Source organism: Lithobates pipiens, unplaced genomic scaffold (genome assembly GCF_037356315.1).
Source record: "Lithobates pipiens isolate NorthernLeopardFrog02 unplaced genomic scaffold, aLitPip1_a1.2 Scaffold_19, whole genome shotgun sequence".
Classification (NCBI taxonomy): Eukaryota; Metazoa; Chordata; class Amphibia; order Anura; family Ranidae; genus Lithobates; species Lithobates pipiens.
In genome coordinates this window covers 182,031,057-182,048,837 of record NW_027507764.1, presented here as the reverse complement: position 1 = coordinate 182,048,837, position 17,781 = coordinate 182,031,057, and the positions used below count along the sequence as shown (strand labels likewise).

At 43.1% G+C, this 17,781-nt stretch overlaps 1 protein-coding gene across 1 annotated transcript in view; it reads left to right on the top strand.

The window, feature by feature from the left end:
• The window catches only part of TMC2 (transmembrane channel like 2), a 159,550-nt gene that overhangs the window by 122,834 nt on the left and 18,935 nt on the right, over nt 1-17,781 (top strand). The window contains exons 14-15 of the mRNA XM_077493813.1: nt 4,013-4,252; nt 14,904-15,029. Coding sequence (XP_077349939.1) covers nt 4,013-4,252; nt 14,904-15,029 — 366 coding nt within the window. The remainder of the gene's footprint in view (nt 1-4,012; nt 4,253-14,903; nt 15,030-17,781) is intronic.

Sequence of the window (17,781 nt, the reverse complement as noted above, 5' to 3'; positions counted from 1 at the left end):
AGAGCTAGCAGAAGATAGCGGAGGAGTCCGGCGAGAAGACCCCCCAAAACAGAAGAAGACCCCCGGAGCTGTCTAATAAAGTATTTTAAAAACTTGTGTTGTGTTTTTATTTACACTTTTTTCACCAGGTGAATGGGTAGGGGTACATGGTACCCCATACTCATTCACACAGGGTGGGGGGCTGGTATCTGGGGGCCCCCTTATTAAAGGGGGCTCCCGGATTCCGACAAACAACGGCCAGGGTTGTCGGGAAGAGGCCCTTGTCCTCATCAACATGGGGACAATGTGCTTTGGGGTGGGGGGCCGCAGGGTGCCCCCCTTCCCCCAAAGCACCCACTCCCCCATGTTGAGGGTACGAGCGGCCTGGTACGGCTCGGGGGGGGGGGGGCGCTCGCTTGTCCCCACCCCCTTTCCTGACCGGCCAGTCTGCGTGCTCTGATAGGTGTCTGGTATAAATTTTGAGGGGACCCCCACACCGTTTTTTTTTCCGGTGTAGGGGTTTCCCTTAAAATCCCTACCAGACCTAAGGGCCTGTTATGCTTCCGGAGGGGAAACCCATGCCGTTTTTTTTATTTAAAATTTGGCGTGGAGTTCTCCCTTAAGATTCATACCAAATACAGTGCCTGGTATTGGCGGGAATCCAATTCGGATCCCCACACCAGGGTGAACCCGGCCTTAATGTCAGCGATGCTGGTCTCTTATCGGGAAAGGAAAATAAAAATTTTCCCTTTCCTAATGCGAGCCGGCTCGGCGCTGGATCCCGCGACGTGCAGGGTGTCAATCTCGCCGATAAAAGTGGCGAGATTGACACGATATCTCTGGCACCTACTGTAGCTACTGTGTGCTTCTCATATAGCAGCCCCCTTTCCCTTAAGATAAGCAGGCCTACCAGTACTTGGTTGCCCCCAAGACTTATACAAAATGCTTTAGTGCCTGGCCACCACACTAGGGCAGATGCGAACTGAGCAAAGCCAAGAGATACTTGCAGTTAGCAGACTGGTAGCGTGACAGTCCAGGTAAAAGGCAGACTGAGTTCAAGGAATAGTCCAATAATCTGGTCCGAAGTCATACACAGGGAAATACAAACTAGTAAAGCAGAGCAGACAGACAGGGGGCTTAATCAGGAACAACGCAGGTACCATTTGCTGTCACAAGCAAGGGACAGAGCATTTGGCTTGCTTATAAAAGGTGATTGACCATATCAATCACCTGCAGGTGGACACAGACAGGAAGAATGCAGTAGCCAAAACCCGGATGCTGAAATAAGGAGCAGGAGCACTTAAGTGATCCTGACAGTAAACTACTTAAACATGAATCTAATTACAAATAAGCTACTCAACTGACAAGCACCTAAGACAAGCTTTAATTAGGCAAGGGACCCACTCCAGACAGTCTAGCACCAGTACCCCAGTATTCAAGAAGACCCAGGGCTATCTAATTAACCAGCTTTCTTTTCACATCTATCTTTTCATTGAGTTTCACGTTGGCAGGGACCATCCTGGCTTCCCTGATTGTTAAATGTGGTAATAACATGTCATTTTGCATTGTATAACAGGACACTTTCCTGAATGCTCATAGCTTCCTCAAATGCCAGGGCCCATAGTCAGTACGCAAGAGACTACCATGCAGTCCCTCCAAAAGCCCTGTTTGGTCTGTCACAACCATATTGCAGTACATTTTACAGCAAATTACAGTTTGAAAAAGAAAGGGAATTTGTAATAACATTAAATTACAATATGGCTTCAGTAGCAACTTCATATGCTATATTATTGTTTTTATTTGTTATATTTTTCCCACGAAAATTGAGTTATTCTTTAACCACTTCAGCCCTGGAAGATTTTACCCCCTGTCTGACCATAGCACTTTTTACAATTTGGCACAGCATCGCTTTAACTGATTATTACATGGTCATGCAATGCTGTACCCAAACAAAATTTGCATACTTTTGTCCCCACAAATAGAGCTTTCTTTTGGTGGTATTTTATCACCTTTTATTTTTGCTCTATAAGCAAAAAAGAGCGACAATTTTTGGAATAAAACAATTTTTTTTTACTTTTTGCCATAATGTCCCCAAAAATGTTTTTAAAAAACACATTTCTTCATCAGTTTAGGTCAATATATATTCTTCTACATATTTTTGGTAAAAAAAAAAAAATTGCAATAAGCGTATATTGATTGGTTTCACACACAAATCCCTGTGCCCGCTCTCATGCCCGCGATTGCATGGTGACCTCGTCCCCGGCGGCCACACACATTGTATCCAGCCTGCACGTGCCTGCTATGGGTCTTAAAGGGGACAACGTAGCCATATGGGGTTTCGTGGGAATGTGCCAATTTGCAGATGTATATCGGCGTGAGCCGGTCAGCAAGTGGTTAAAGTGAAAGTTCAGTCAAACACTAGCATCCCCATTCTAAGCGGATTCTATCTACCCTGTCAAAGGAAAGATCTGTATACTTACCTATTCTGGGGCACTCTGGTCCAGTCACACGATTGGGTCCCACTTCCGGCTTCAGTGTAGAGAAGGGATACCTGACAATGGGTGCCCATAGTAAGTCATCACCCAGGCTCTGCAGCCAACAGCCATTGTCGGCAATCTCTTTTCATCACTGATGCTGGCGCTGGGGAGTGGAAAGACTTGGATGAAAAGGAAGAGAGAAGGCATTTTCCAAGGCAGGGTACTGATACATAGCATATGTGATACAACAAGGTAACAGAGGAAAAAAGTGGTTCATTGCACAGAAAGATTAATAAATAATTAGGAAATTCCTGAGTGAAGTCATATTAGATCAGAGCTCTAAGATACAAAGAGATCTGCTCTAGTAGTTATTTGATAGGGGAAGCAGGCTGCTTCTGCTCCAGTCAGAAAATAGCTGTCTGAATTTTTTTTTATATAACTTCATATTCTTCTAATCTGTTCAACTACTAAAGATCTGGCAATATTTTAGGAAAGAAATGGTGTATGTACAGTAAAGCAGATGCAAGAATGTATTTTCAACTTCAGTTCAACTTACCTAATTTAAATTCTCAAATACAATAGCAGAAAAAAAAATCGTCTCATTAAAATAATGAGGAGCTTGGCTGTCTCTTATACACATTTCCAAGCAGTAACCTTCCATGCCAAGGGCCAAAACAGTAGAAAAGGCAAACTGTCTGCTCTAGAGTTGTTAAGAATATAGAAGATGTCCAAAAATATATGGCTGCAAGTACAGTTATCTAGTAAATAAGTAACAAAGGGAGTCATTTTTTCAGCTTTGGCTAAACCATGTAACAAATTTAAATTTATTGTAGCATATTAAGAAATAATTATACTGGCTGTAATTTTATTCAGTAAAATATATTTAAACATTACAAAAAGTTAATTTTATTTTGACACTCATTATTTAAGCTTTAAATTGAAATGACTGCAGCATGATAATTAATAAATTACATAATGCACAGTCATTTAAACTTATTTTTGCTTTCTAAAATGTGTAAACAAACAATGGCTAAAATCAGTTGCTAATTAATGGCTGTGGTTAGTTGCAAACTGTAGAGAACATGTGTCCAATTGAAATAATGTCTGAATGTTATTAATAACAGTCAGTTGACTAACATACTTTGGCAAAGATTGTTAACTAGGAAACACTGTCACTTGTCTTCAGTCTCTTTGCTTACAGTATAGAGTGTGGAAGGGTTTGAAACTTTGAAGATTTATTCTATCACTTCCACTCACTGGAACAGGAAATAAAACATGATATAGTCCAAATAATTACCTACTCTATCAAAAAGTAAAAAAAAAAATAATAGAGATAAACCCATCTTGTTCAACCAATAGCAGAAAGGAAAAATCGAAAAATAGAAATACACTATATATACACAATCCTTTACTCACAGTTGAACCTGAAGGAGGAAAAAAAAGATATGCTTTAATGCTATTTTAGTACCCCTAAACATCGAGAAAAATGTGTAACTGTATATGTTATATTAATACAATAATATTTTAAGTAAAGGTCTTTGTTGCTTCTTTTACAGGATGGGCTCATTTTATGCTCCAGGACTGATTGGAATTAATGTCCTTAGGTTGCACACCTCAATGTACTTTCAGTGTTGGGCTGTTATGAGCAGTAATGTTCCTCATGAACGGGTCTTCAAAGCATCTAAATCAAACAATTTCTACATGGGACTTCTCCTTCTCATTCTTTTCTTGAGTCTCTTGCCAGTGGCTTATACAATCATGTCTCTTCCACCATCGTTTGACTGTGGGCCATTTAGGTATGAATGAACAAACCAAATTCCAAATGTGTAATTGTAAACAGTTGCTGACAAAGTTAATTAAACCCTCCAAACATGGTGCATTAATTTGAATCTGCGTTTTACAGTCCTTGATAGTGATGAGTGAAAGGGAATAAAATCCAAGCAAATTTTAATCTATGTGAATTACATATTTTTTATTGTCTTGAATATATGTATGAAGATGTGTCCAATCTGCAAAAAAGTCTTCAGAGAAAATATCAGTTCTCCAACCACAGATGGAGGCCATGTGTTACCCTGTGCAGTGCCATACCTCATACTGTTTGACCAAAAATCTGAAGATTTACTGTACTATAGGCTGTATGTACAGGGCACCATATAACACCATGAAACTTCATGATCAATGCATGTCTTACGCAGATAACAAAAGGTGCAGGTAGAAAGGTTTATAAAGTCTTGAAGGGAAGCTGTGGCACTGGAGGGAGATGCAAGTGGGCATCAAGCAGTAGCATGGCCGAGCAGGTGAGTATCACTATATCCTATAGCAACTTAGGTACACATTAAACTGTATTCAAAGGAAGGCATGATTGAAAATGTTACATGTTTTTCTGATAATTTAGGTTTCATAGAGGCAGCCTGCTTTTCCTGCTTAATACATAGGTTTGTCAGCATATGCTACTGTTGCTTATCTACAGTTACAGTGTATATATAGCCAAAATGTTCTACTTGGCTTTGGATTAGAGAATAGGTGTAGCCTAAATTTTGTACAATATATATATATATATATATATATATATATTTATATATATATATATATATATATATATATAGAAAGGCCAGTATGGTGGCCTGAAATTATGGGAGGAGCCCGGTGGAATATATAACCAGCCGTCCGCCCGTCTTCCTCGTCGGTTCCGGTGCGCGATACCTGATACGTCAGATATCAAGGGCCGACTATCCTAGACCAGACGCAATGAGCCCGTTCGTGAGTTCCCGCGTTGTTCGTCTCCGTCTTGACCGTCTTCCCGTTCATCAGCGTCCGTGGGTTTCGCCGTCGGAGTGTCGTCTTACCCATCGAATTTGTCGTTACACGTCGGGCCGGCTGTCACAGGTAGGGCTTCGGCACCCCCTTTTCGGTTCATGTATTACGATGTCCCATCAACATTCCCTGAACTCACGAACCGCTCGGATGTTTTACTGTGGCTCTCGTACTCATGTCACTGTTTCTACTTTCGATGTAGTCGTTATCACCTTCGGTCAATCACGCCACGTCAGGCGATTCATTCGCAGGTACGACATTCGAAACCGTTCGACTCCCCGAGCATTTCTATTAGTATCGGTCGAATCGTTCGACTCACAGCCGACTGCTTGTTACGACAAAGCAAGCAGTCCGCACGTATCGGTTGGTCTGCTCCAGTTCGAATATATCTCATCATTCATGCAGTTGTGTTATGTATCTCATTTCATCTCATTTCAAGTCATTTCAGTCCCACTCATTTCTACCGATTCAAATCATTTCTGTCACTAGCCGCGCTCCGGCGCGAATCCTGTCGCACCTCTGGTGCACCGATTCGCTTTGAAGTGCCCCAGGGTTCGGCCTCATTTCTGTACATGCTCCAGAGACTGAGTCACTCGCAGGTTCACGCACGGTCCCTGATTCTTGTCTTTGTCATGGCATATCATTTCTGTCACTTATTACGCTCCAATTCGAATCCTGTCGCATTCTTCTATGCACCGATTCGTTCTGGTGTGCCCAGCTGCTACGCCTCATTTCGGTACATGCTCCAGAGACGGATTCTTTTTCGTAACCTGCAGTCCAGTCGTTGAATCCGGTCTCTGTCATGGGATATCATTTCTGTCACTTATTACACTCCAATTCGAATCCTGTCGCATTCTTTTATGCACCGATTCGTTCTGGTGTGCCCAGCTGCTACGCCTCATTTCAGTACATGCTCCAGAGACGGATTCTTTCTTGTAACCATCAGTCCAGTCGTTGAATCTTGTCTCTGTCATGGCATATCATTTCTGTCACTTATTACGCTCCAATTCGAATCCTGTCGCATTCCTTATGCACCGATTCGTTCTGGTGTGCCCAGCTGCTACGCCTCATTTCAGTACATGCTCCAAAGACAGGATTCATCTGTTTGGTTCAAGGGCTCGTCCTCTGATTCTTGTCTTTGTCATGGGTTTTTCATTTCATTTCACCTATCACGTTCCGGTACGAATAGTCACATCTGTGTACCAAATTCGTCTCGGCGTGCCCCAGGAATGGCCTCATTTCAGTACATGCTCCAGAATCCGTTTCGTGCTCGGTCGCAAGTTGTGGCATGGCGATCCGGATCTCTGTCATGGCAGGTTCTCTCATTTCACTGTCACATACCGCTTCCCGGCTTGGGTCCAGTTGATTCTTCAATGTTTGGATGCCTGCCGGGGGCCTTGCTCCTCGGCCTCATTTCATTATAGATTGCCTCAAAAGGGGAAAACACAGCTTTGTTTAGGCGTGTCTCGCTGTTTTCTCCACATACAAGCGTAGACTTCTTGCAATTGTTGCAAACACACATCCAAGCGTAGACTTCTCGCAATCGTTGCAAGCACGCATCCAGACATAGACTTCTCGCAATCATTACAAGCACGCATTCGAGCATAGACCTCTTGCACTTATTACTAGCACGCATTCGAGCATAGACCTCTTGCAATCGTTGCAAGCACGCATTCGAGCATAGACCTCTTGCAATCGTTGCAAGCACGCATTCGAGCATAGACCTCTTGCACTCATTACAAGCACGCATTCGGGCATAGACCTCTTGCAATCGCTGCAAGCACGCATTCGAGCATAGACCTCTCGCGATCATTACAAGCACGCATTCGAGCATAGACCTCTTACACTCATTACAAGCATGCATTCAAGCATAGACCTCTTGCAATCATTGCATGCACGCATTCGAGCATAGACCTCTGGCGATCATTGCAAGCATGCATTCGAGCATAGACCTCTTGCACTCATTACAAGCACGCATTCGAGCATAGTCCTCTGGCAAACATGGCAAGCACGCATTCAAGCATAGACCTCTTGCAATCGTTGCAAGCAGGTGTCCAGGCACAACTTGTTGCAATCATTGCTGGCAGGCACTTCTGGCTTGCTCAATAGATTGCTTTAGGGAAAACCTGGATACCTTCCTAAATGTACGTTGTATTACGGGGTACTTATATTTATAGGTATAGGTGATCCAGGGAAAAAATCCGATTGCCTCTCGAGGGGTCAGGAAGGAATTTTTTCCCCGGCTGTAGCAAATTGGCCTATGCTCTGTTGGGGTTTTTTTTTTGCCTTCCTCTGGATCAGCTGCGGGCGTAGAATTGGGTGTGTCGGGTTGTGTGATACCCTATTTATTTTGATTTGGTTGGACCGGATGGACTTCTGTCTTTTCCGGCCTGGCTACCCATGAAGCCTACCATAATTCCTTGCAGTCGTTGCAGGCACGAGTCCTGGCACAACTCCTTGCATTAGTTGCAGGCACGCATCCTAGCATAACATCTTGCAGTCGTGGCAAGCACGCATCCTGGGTAACATCTTGCAATCATCGCAAGCACGCATCCAAACATGCATTCAAGCACAACTCCTGTAGTCTTCGCAGTGCACATGCGGTAACACGAATTGCTCACAGTCACTACGTATACATCTCCAGTGACAAACTCCCGGGCAATTGTCGCAAGCTCATGTTTAAACACAACTTTTAGTCATGCCAAGGCTCGCGACTTAGCATAACTTCTTGCAATCATTCGTTGGCAAGCACGTTCTCAGTGGCACACAAACTGGCTACATGTCATTTTCAGCAGCACTTAATTGGCCACTCGTCTCCTGTGGCTTTTCTTACAAACCACTCACTGTTGTCTGTCTATCCGTCTCTTCCTTAGGACAGTTGAGTTCAGCTTCCGTCCCGCACCAGGATCATGTTGTCACACGCAACTGGCTTCTTCCTGTAGCACGCCCAGGCTATTTCTAGCCAGCGTTCAGCATTTCTTATCCTTACAGTGCACGGAGAGCCATCTGTCGTTACGGCCCATACAGCAAGATCCCCACCACGAGGCGTCCAGAGGCATCAGCCCATAGCCAACGGCAAACGCTCGCCATCACAACTGCCATCTTTAGGGGCATATTATATCCTCGCATATTCTCCAGTCTAGTCGTCCAAAAGACACCTACAGTTCCTACACGGCATGTTGAGTTCGCTATGCGCATCATCCCTCAGGGTCGCGCCTTGTGCCACGCCTAGTGGTCTTACTGTCCCTCTCACAGGATCCAGAGCAAGTCCTCAGCCTGGATCCCGCGGCAATAGCAGTCCTTGCTATGCGGGAGGAATTCCTATCGTCTGGGAATGGCGTCTCCCTGTTCATTCCCTCCGTGTCTTCCCTTTCGCCCCAGGTGATGACCGACGCAGCGGCCTCCACGGGCTTGCGGCTGTTTTTTGGCCACCTCCGGCTCGCAGCTCCCTGGCCTCCCCAGTTACTGGCAATTCCTGGCTGCGCCAAGGCGTCCTCTCTGTTGATTATGTCCTTCCTACGTCAACTGGTCCAGCTCTTGTTGTTGTTTCAGTTCAACATCCATTGTTCCTTTATCCACGGTAAGTTCAATCAGGCAGCGGACGCCCTCTCCCGCTTTAACCTTGTCTCTTTTCCGATCAGGTACCCGGAGCCGGACCAACATCAGCAGCTATCCCGGACTGGTCTCAACTAACCCTGGATTAGCCCCTCACCTCCTAGCGGCTACCCAACTTATCGATCACTCCCTTTCCCGCAATACCCTCAAGGCCTATCAGTCAGCCTGGAGGGCCTTTAACCGCTTCATCACGCATCACAGCACAGTGACGTCCCGTGTCAAGCAAGTCGTAGCCTTCATTTCCTACTGCCACTCGCAGTTGGTGTTATCCGTTAATACGATCCGGCTATACCTGACCGGTGTACAACATTTCACGTCCCTCCAGGACCCTACCGTACTCTCCTTATTTTCTTACCACACCGTTCGGGCTGTTATTCGCAGTGTCCAGAAGCGCCAGCCGATGGCCGGCACCAAACCACCGCCTTTCACAGGAGACGTTCTAGAACTATGTCAGATATCCTGGCCACTTCACCTTTCGGTCTCCACATGAGTGGCATTTACAAGCAGCCATACACCTGGCCTTCTACGGCTTCTTACGGCCAAGCCAGTTTACTTGTAGTAGCCTCACAGCACGCATGCTGTACAAGCGCCACCTGGTCCGATACGAAGACCATTTCATCTTACACTTAGCAGTCTCCAAGACGCAGCAGCTTGGCTCGGGTATGGACATACACTTCTATAAAACCAACAACCGCTGGTGCCCGGTCACTGTTCTCATCCGCTTGTTGCCCCTTTTGGCCAACCAACCAGGAACTGGCCCGCTTCTGCCTTTTCACACGAAACCTCTCAATGCAGCCAGTTCATGGAGCATGTCAGGATACTCCTGGGCATCCTTCACCTCAATCCTGCTCACTACTCCGGACATTCATTCCGTATCGAAGCAGCTTCTACGGCCTCCCGCCAAGGGGTCCCGGTCCATGTTATCAAGAAATTGGGTAGATGGAAGTCCTCCTGTTTTGCCCGTTACATACCCAATCTGCAAATAGAGATGGCCCAGGCCTTTGTCAAACTCACCCAGTGACAGTCTTGATTCAATAAAGTGCAACCCCTACCTGGATGTTTTGCCCCCTTATTTTGGCATACCGTACGTTAGACCAGGGCACACTTTCAGGTCCATTTCAAGTAAGCGAGTTTATGTTAACCTTGTTTGTCATCCTTATCCGTATCGGTCTGAGGGCTCTGGACCATAAATAGAAAGGCCAGTATGGTGGCCTGAAATTATGGGAGGAGCCCGGTGGAATATATAACCAGCCGTCCGCCCGTCTTCCTCGTCGGTTCCGGTGCGCGATACCCGCCCACCCATCCCCTTTATCAGGGCATTTCTCTAAGCATACTCCTCAAGTGAGTACTCATTTCACCCATTTCATATTCATTTCATTTTAAGGTATGCCCCCTTATTTTGGCATACCGTACGTTAGACCAGGGCACACTTTCAGGTCCATTTCAAGTAAGCGAGTTTATGTTAACCTTGTTTGTCATCCTTATCCGTATCGGTCTGAGGGCTCTGGACCATAAATATATATACACACGTTTACATACCCTGGCATTATGTATGATTTCTTGGCCATTTTTCAGAGAATATGAATGATAACAAAAACTTTTCTTTCACTAATGGTTAGTGTTTGGCTGAAGCCATTTATTATCAATCAACTGTGTTTATTCTTTTTAAAACATAATCACAACAGAAACTACCCAAATAACCCTGATCAAAAGTTTACATACCCCAGTTCTTAATACCGTGTATTGCCCCCTTTAACATCAATGACAGCTTGAAGTCTTTTGTAGTATTTGTGGATGAGGCTCTTTATCTTCTCAGATGGTAAAGCTGCCCATTTCTCTTGGCTGAAAGCCTCCAGTTCCTGTAAATTCTTGGGCTGTCTTGCATGAACTGCACGTTTGAGATCTCCCCAGAGTGGCTCAATGATATTGAGGTCAGGAGACTGAGATGGCCACTCCAGAACCTTCACTTTATTCTGCTGTAGCCAATGACAGGTCGACTTGGCCTTGTCGAAGTTCGTCCCATGCACAGCTTCCTGGCTGATGAATTCAAATGTTCCTCCAGTATTTTTTGAAAACATACTGCATTCATCTTGCCATCAATTTTCACAAATTTCCTGTGCCTTTGTGGCTCACACATCCCCAAAACATCAGCAATCACCTCTGTGTTTTACAGTAGGAATGGTGTACCTTTCATCTTAGGCCTTGTTGACTCTTCAAATATAGTGTTTCTGGTTGTGGCCAAAATGCTAAATTTTGGTCTCATCACTCCAAATGACTTTGTGCCAGAAGGTTTGAGGCTTGTCTCTGTGGTGTTTGGCATATTGTAAGCGGGATACTTTGTGGAATTTGCGTAGTATTGGCTTTCTTCTGGCAACTCGACCATGCAGCCTATCTTTATTCAAGTGCCTCCTTATTGTGCATCTTGAAACAGCCACACCATATTTTTTTAGAGAGTCCTGTATTTCACCTGAAGTTATTTGTGAGTTTTTCTTTGCATCCCACATAATTTTCCTGGCAGTTGTGCAGTTATGGCTGACATTTTAGTTATATATATATATATATATATATATATATATATATATATATTATAATGCAGCGCTACTACAGTTATATCTAATATCACACCTTGCGAATAATACATAATCAAACTAATCCAATCATTGCAATATCACACAACATAAAAGTCCTTATCATAAACACAATTCTTGATTGCTGTTATTTTCTGTGATAATCTTTCACCACTGTGCTTTTCTTTAAACACTTAGGCCAGGTTCACACCTATGTGAATTAGATGCAGGTTTCCCCGCATCCAATTCGCATAGCAGGAGAATGTGACTGGCTCCCTATGGAGTCGGTTCAAACATCTCTGTTGCGGCTGCAGAGCGCACTGCACAGAAACACTGTGCATCTTTGGTTCCGTTTCAGGGCTGAATTCAGGCATAGAATGGGCCCAGATTAGTCCCTAAATCAGGGAACAGGGATGCACAGCGCTCCTGTGTGATCCACAGTGGGTTACAGTGTGAACTTGGCCTTAATGTTTGTGCACACCTCTACCAGCTATTTTACCTGCTCACCTTAACAATGAGTCAGGAAAATTCAAACATAACTCTTTATCTTTCACTCTTCAATGATCTCTCCCTTCCACTGTGGATCAGCTTTTCACCATCAACCCTTTTGCAGTTTCAGCTACTTCCAATATGTTTCACATAGATAGAGTGTTGATCTCCCATACATAAAGCCTCTCTCCTTAGACTCTCCTCCACTCCTAGGTACTCGTTTCCAGTGTCATGTAATGAAAAATACAGCAAACATAGTGCTCTCTATTTTTTAAATTTATTAAAAAATCCCGCTAAAAAGAGGACACTTACAAGATAAAAACAAACATTCACATTTGTGTGTAATAAGAGCGTCCGCTTGCTCACCACCGTGGCTGCGTGACGTCACAGGTTCGGTTCCTCCCCTCTGCACACGTATCAGCCTCTGATTGGTCTTCCTCAGCAGATGGGTGGAACGCCTCACCCAAGTCCTTAGTCTCTATCTTCGTTATGGCAACCTCCCGGGCTTCTCCCTGGCAGTTTCGAGTGACTCAAGACTCACTTCCTGTGGCCCCGAAACTAATTTTCCCTTAAACCAGATCACATAAAACAGATGCAATCCTACAGCATCTGAATGTAATTTGAGTAAACTGATAATTGCGCGGCTATGCGATGTTGTATCCAAACAAAATTTACGTCCTTTTTTTCCCCACAAATAGAGCTTTCTTTTGGTGGTATTTGATCACCTCTGCGTTTTTATTTTTTGTACTATAAACAAAAAAAATCATCAATTTAAAAAAAAAAACAACAATATTTTTTACTTTTTGCTATAATAATTATCCCAAAAAAATATAAAAAAAATTTCTTCCTCAGTTTAGGCCAATATGTATTCTTCTACATATTTCTGGTTAAAAAAAAATCGCAATAAGACATATATTGATTGATTTGCGCAAAAGTTATTGCATCTACAAAATAGGGGATAGATTTATGGCATTTTTATTATTGTTATTTTTTTTATTAGTAATGGTGGTGATCTGCAATTTTTATCGTGACAGATTGGACACTTTTTGATACTATTTTGGGACTGTTGACATTTATACAGTGATCAGTGCTATAAAAATGCACTGATTACTGTGTAAATGTCACTGGCAGGGAAGGGGTTAAACACTAGGGGGCGATCAAGGGTTTAACTGTGTTCCCTTAGCATGTTCTAACTGTGGGGGGGATGGGCTCACTAGAACATGACAGAGATCACTGCTCCCGATCACCGGGAGCAGTAGATCCCTGTCATGTTGCTAGGCAGAACAGGGAAATGCCGTGTTTTCATAGGCATCTCCTTGTTCTGCCTCTCCGTGCCCCGATCACTGGCCACTGGCGGACATCGAGTCATCAAGTGGGTAAGCTCTCATGGCGTGCACGTGCCCGATAGCTGCCGATGATGGAATAACGTACAGGTACATGGTTTTGTGCACCTGTGCCACTTTGCCGATGTATATTTGCGTGAGCCAGTCGGCAAGTGGTTAAAGAAAAGCACGGTGGTGAAATATTATCACAGAAAATCACAGCAATCAAGAATTGTGTTTATAATAAGGACTTTTATGTTGTATGATATTGCAATGATTGGATTATTTTAATTATGTATTATTTGGTGTGGTATTAGATATCACTATAGCAGTGCTGCAATATATATATATATATATATATATATATATATATATATACAATATTAATTTTTAAAGTGAAGTGAATCCACTTAGAGTGTACAGCAACTGCGTTGTATGGTTTTTATATACATAAGGTCTGACTATTTTTGCACTTAGCACTTTAGTAAGAATTAGGGTGGCGCTGATTGTCATATATACATAATTTTTGACACTTTGGTTGGTCTACCTGACCGTGGTTTGGTTTCAACAGACCCTTCATTTTCCACTTCTTGATTAGAATTTGAACATTGCTGATTGGCATTCTCAATTCCTTGGGTATCTTTTTATATCCCTTTCCTGTTTTATACAGTTCAACTACCTTTTCCCGCAGATCCTTTGACAATTCTTTTGCTTTCCCCATAACTCAGAATCCAGAAATGTCAGTGCAGCACTGGATGAAAGATGCAAGGGTCTGCCAGGAGTCCAGAAACTCATTGACCTTTTATACACACACACACTAATTACAAGCAAACAGATCACCGGTGAGGATGGTTACCTTTAATAGCCATTCAAACCCCTTTGTGTCAATTTTTGTGCATGTTATCAGGCCAAAATCACCAGGGTATTTCAACTTTTGATCAGGGTAGTTTCTGCTGTTATTATACAACTGTAAACACAGTTGATTGATAATAAATGGCTTCAGTCAAACACTAACCATGAGTGGAAGATAAGTTTTTGTGTCATCATTCATATTATCTGAATAATGGGCAAGATAATCATAAATTCTGCTAGGGTATGTAAACTTATGAGCACAACTGTGTGTATATATATATATATATATATATATATATATATATATATATATATATACATATATACAGTATATGTTGGAAATATCTTCAAATTCCACTGACAATGAATAATAAAAGTTTTCTATAAATTTTTTCTATAAATTGACAAAGGATACAAATAGAGAGGTTATCCCAGGGGACACAAACATACATTAAAACGCTAGCAGAAGATCTTATCCATCCCTACCCTTTCCAAAGCTAAATAAAAATGGATAGAGTAGAAGTACGGGTTAATTCTCCAAATGGATAGCTCATGGAAGGTACTGTATATCTACTTTTACAAAGGGTACAACAGCTCTAAGAGACTTACCTCCCATTTAACAAAGGGCATTGTATTTTTACTGAGTTGTGCTTTTCCAACAGTTCATATTAATATATACAGTATATATATTAAATTTCGAACATAATGCTATAGATTTTTATTGATATATATCGGTGAGCAGAAATTGAATGTTGTGTTTGTTCATATTGCTTTGTTTGTGATTTCAGTGGAAAAAAGAGAATGTTTGATGTAATTCAAGAAACAATGGAAAATGACTTTCCTCCTTTTGTTGCCAAAATTCTCAGTTCGATAGCAAATCCTGGACTAATCATCCCAGCTATTCTTCTTATGATGTAAGAATGTATTTTTCTCCCATTTTTCTCCCAAATGTTTTTAAAGTAAATCTGAGTTTTTAAAGCCTAGTCCCCCAGCAGTACATAGTTACTTTTCCTGAACTCTTACGTTGCACCATTCAGTAGCTAAAAGTAAAGAAGATTCCTGTTACTTCCAGGTACTGAGGAGCATGTGGACAACTCCACATGTGACAGCACTGGTGCTTGATCATTGGCTGTGCGCTGTCATACAGGGATGGAGCAGCATGACTACTATCAATCAATGTAAGCCTCAACCACTTGGGAAAGATATCACTAGGCATGTCCCACTCCCCAAACATGTAAGCTCCAATATATCTAAAGACAAAAGGCTGCTTTACACAATGCACTCAAGAAACTTTACTGAACTTCTTCCATCTGGTGCAAAACAGATTAAAGCTGAAGTCCAGTTACAATTGTTAGATTCTCATTGCAAAATCATCACCTTACCTTAAAAGAATCTGCAATCTGTTCCATGGCAGCCTCAGATGTCTTTTCAAACCCTCTTTCTCCATGAACGGGGCGACCGATTCAGTAAACTCTGTAGTCCTTTTCGGGCCTGCGCTGACACCCATATACCAACATTTAGGTGAATAAGGTCTGCCATATTCCCTCTGATCTTTCCTGACCCATTCCCGACCTTGACTGCCAGCCTTTGCAAATCACTTTATAAGTGTTCTCCGGTGTGAGCAGTGACAATGTAGCACGGAGCTTCCACTCTGCTGCACAGAGCAATCATCACATTTATAAAATTTATAAAATTCCCTGAGAATCACAGGAATTATAATGCTGTAATGCATATCTAGAACAGTAGAAATATGACAACGAACACCCCACAAATCCCACCACCCAGCAGCCTGATATACAGTGCCTTGAAAAAGTATTCATACCCCTTGACATTTCCCACATTTTGTCATGTTGCAACCAAAAATGTAAATGTATTTCATTGGAATTTTATGTGATAGAGCAACACAAAGTGGCACATAGTTGTGAAGTGGAAGAACAATGATAAATGTTTTTCAAAATTCTTTACAAATAAATATGTGAAAAGTGTGGCGTGCATTTGCATTCAGCCCCCTTTACTTTGATACCCCTAATTAAAATCGTGTAAATAGTGGGACCAAAAACTAATCTAAATATAGACACACAATGTTTTTTTTTCCCATGAACAAAATAATTTTGCTGTATATGCATATTAAGGCTCCATGCACACTAGCATTATTTTAAGTTCATAGAGGCTGTTGCTAGCATTTTTTTCTGCTCCTAGAAGCTAAATAGTGTTATCCTATGTGTGCATGCACACTACTCTAGGCTATTGCCATGTTTAACCACTTCAGGACTGCCGTATTGCCAATGTACGTCAACACAATGGCACAGGCAGGCACAATCACGTAGATCTACGTGATTGCCTTCCAGCGGGTGGGGGGTCCGATCGGACCCCCTCCCGCTGGTTACGGCGGTCCGGTTCGCTCCAGGAGCGCTCCGTGATGAGGGGATGGCCGTTGGTTTTCGCCCACCCCCTCTGGATCGCTCCTGGCCAATGAGAAGCTTCCTCCCACTGTGTATTGTTTACACAGGAAGGAGGAAGTGATGTCATTCTCCTCGGGGCGGTCTTTTTGACCGGACTACGAGGAGAAGACTAATAGTAAGTGTGCACCAACACTACACTGACATGTAGGTACACACAGGCACACAAACCCCCCCCCCGATCCCCCCCCCCGATCCCCCCCCGCCCCCCTCCCCCCCCAGTCACAGTGTCACTGATTGCATTGATCATTTCTTTACTGATCAATGCATTCAGTGTCAGTTGTGACAGTAAAAACTGTCAGGACAGTTAGTGTTAGGTCCAGGGTAGCCCCCTATCACCCCCCAATAAAGATTTAACCCCCTGATTGCCCCTAGAGTTAACCCTTTCACCCCCTTTTGCCAGTGTCACTAAGCGATCATTTTTCTGATCGCTGCATGTGTCGCTAGGTAGCTAGTTATTTTTTTAGGTTCACCGCCAGGTTTTTATATCGCTAGGTACCCCGATATACTACCCAATAATGGTTTTAACCCCCTGATTGCCGCTAGTTAACCCTTTCACCCCCTTTTGCCAGTGTCACTAAGCGATCGTTTTTCTGATCGCTGCATTAGTGTCGCTACAGTCGCTAGGTAGCTAGTTATTTTTTTAGGTTCACCGCCAGGTTTTTATAGCGCTAGGTACCCCGATATACTACCCAATAATGGTTTTAACCCCCTGATTGCTGCTAGTTAACCCTTTCACCCCCTTTCACCAGCGATCACAGTATAAGTGTCACTGGTGACGCTGGTTAGCCAGTTAGTTATTTAGGTTCCCCGTCAGGTTTTTATATAGCGCCAGGGACCCCCATATACTACCTAATAAAAATGTGAACCCCCTGATTGCCCCTAGTTAACCCTTTCACCACTGATCACCGTATAAGTGTTACGGGTGACTCTGGTTAGTTTGTTTTTTATAGCATCAGGGCACCCACCATTTATTACCCAATAAAGGTTTAACCCCCTGATCACCCGGCGGGTGATATCAATTAGGTTTTAGGGTCAGGGTCTGCGTCGCCCCAGGCAGCGCTAGGTTAGTGCCAGTACCGCTAACACCCACACGCAAAGCATACACCTCCCGTAGTGGTATAGAATCTGAACAGATCAATATCTGATCTGATCAGATCTATACTAGCGTCCCCAGCAGTTTAGGGTTCCAAAAAAACGCATTGTT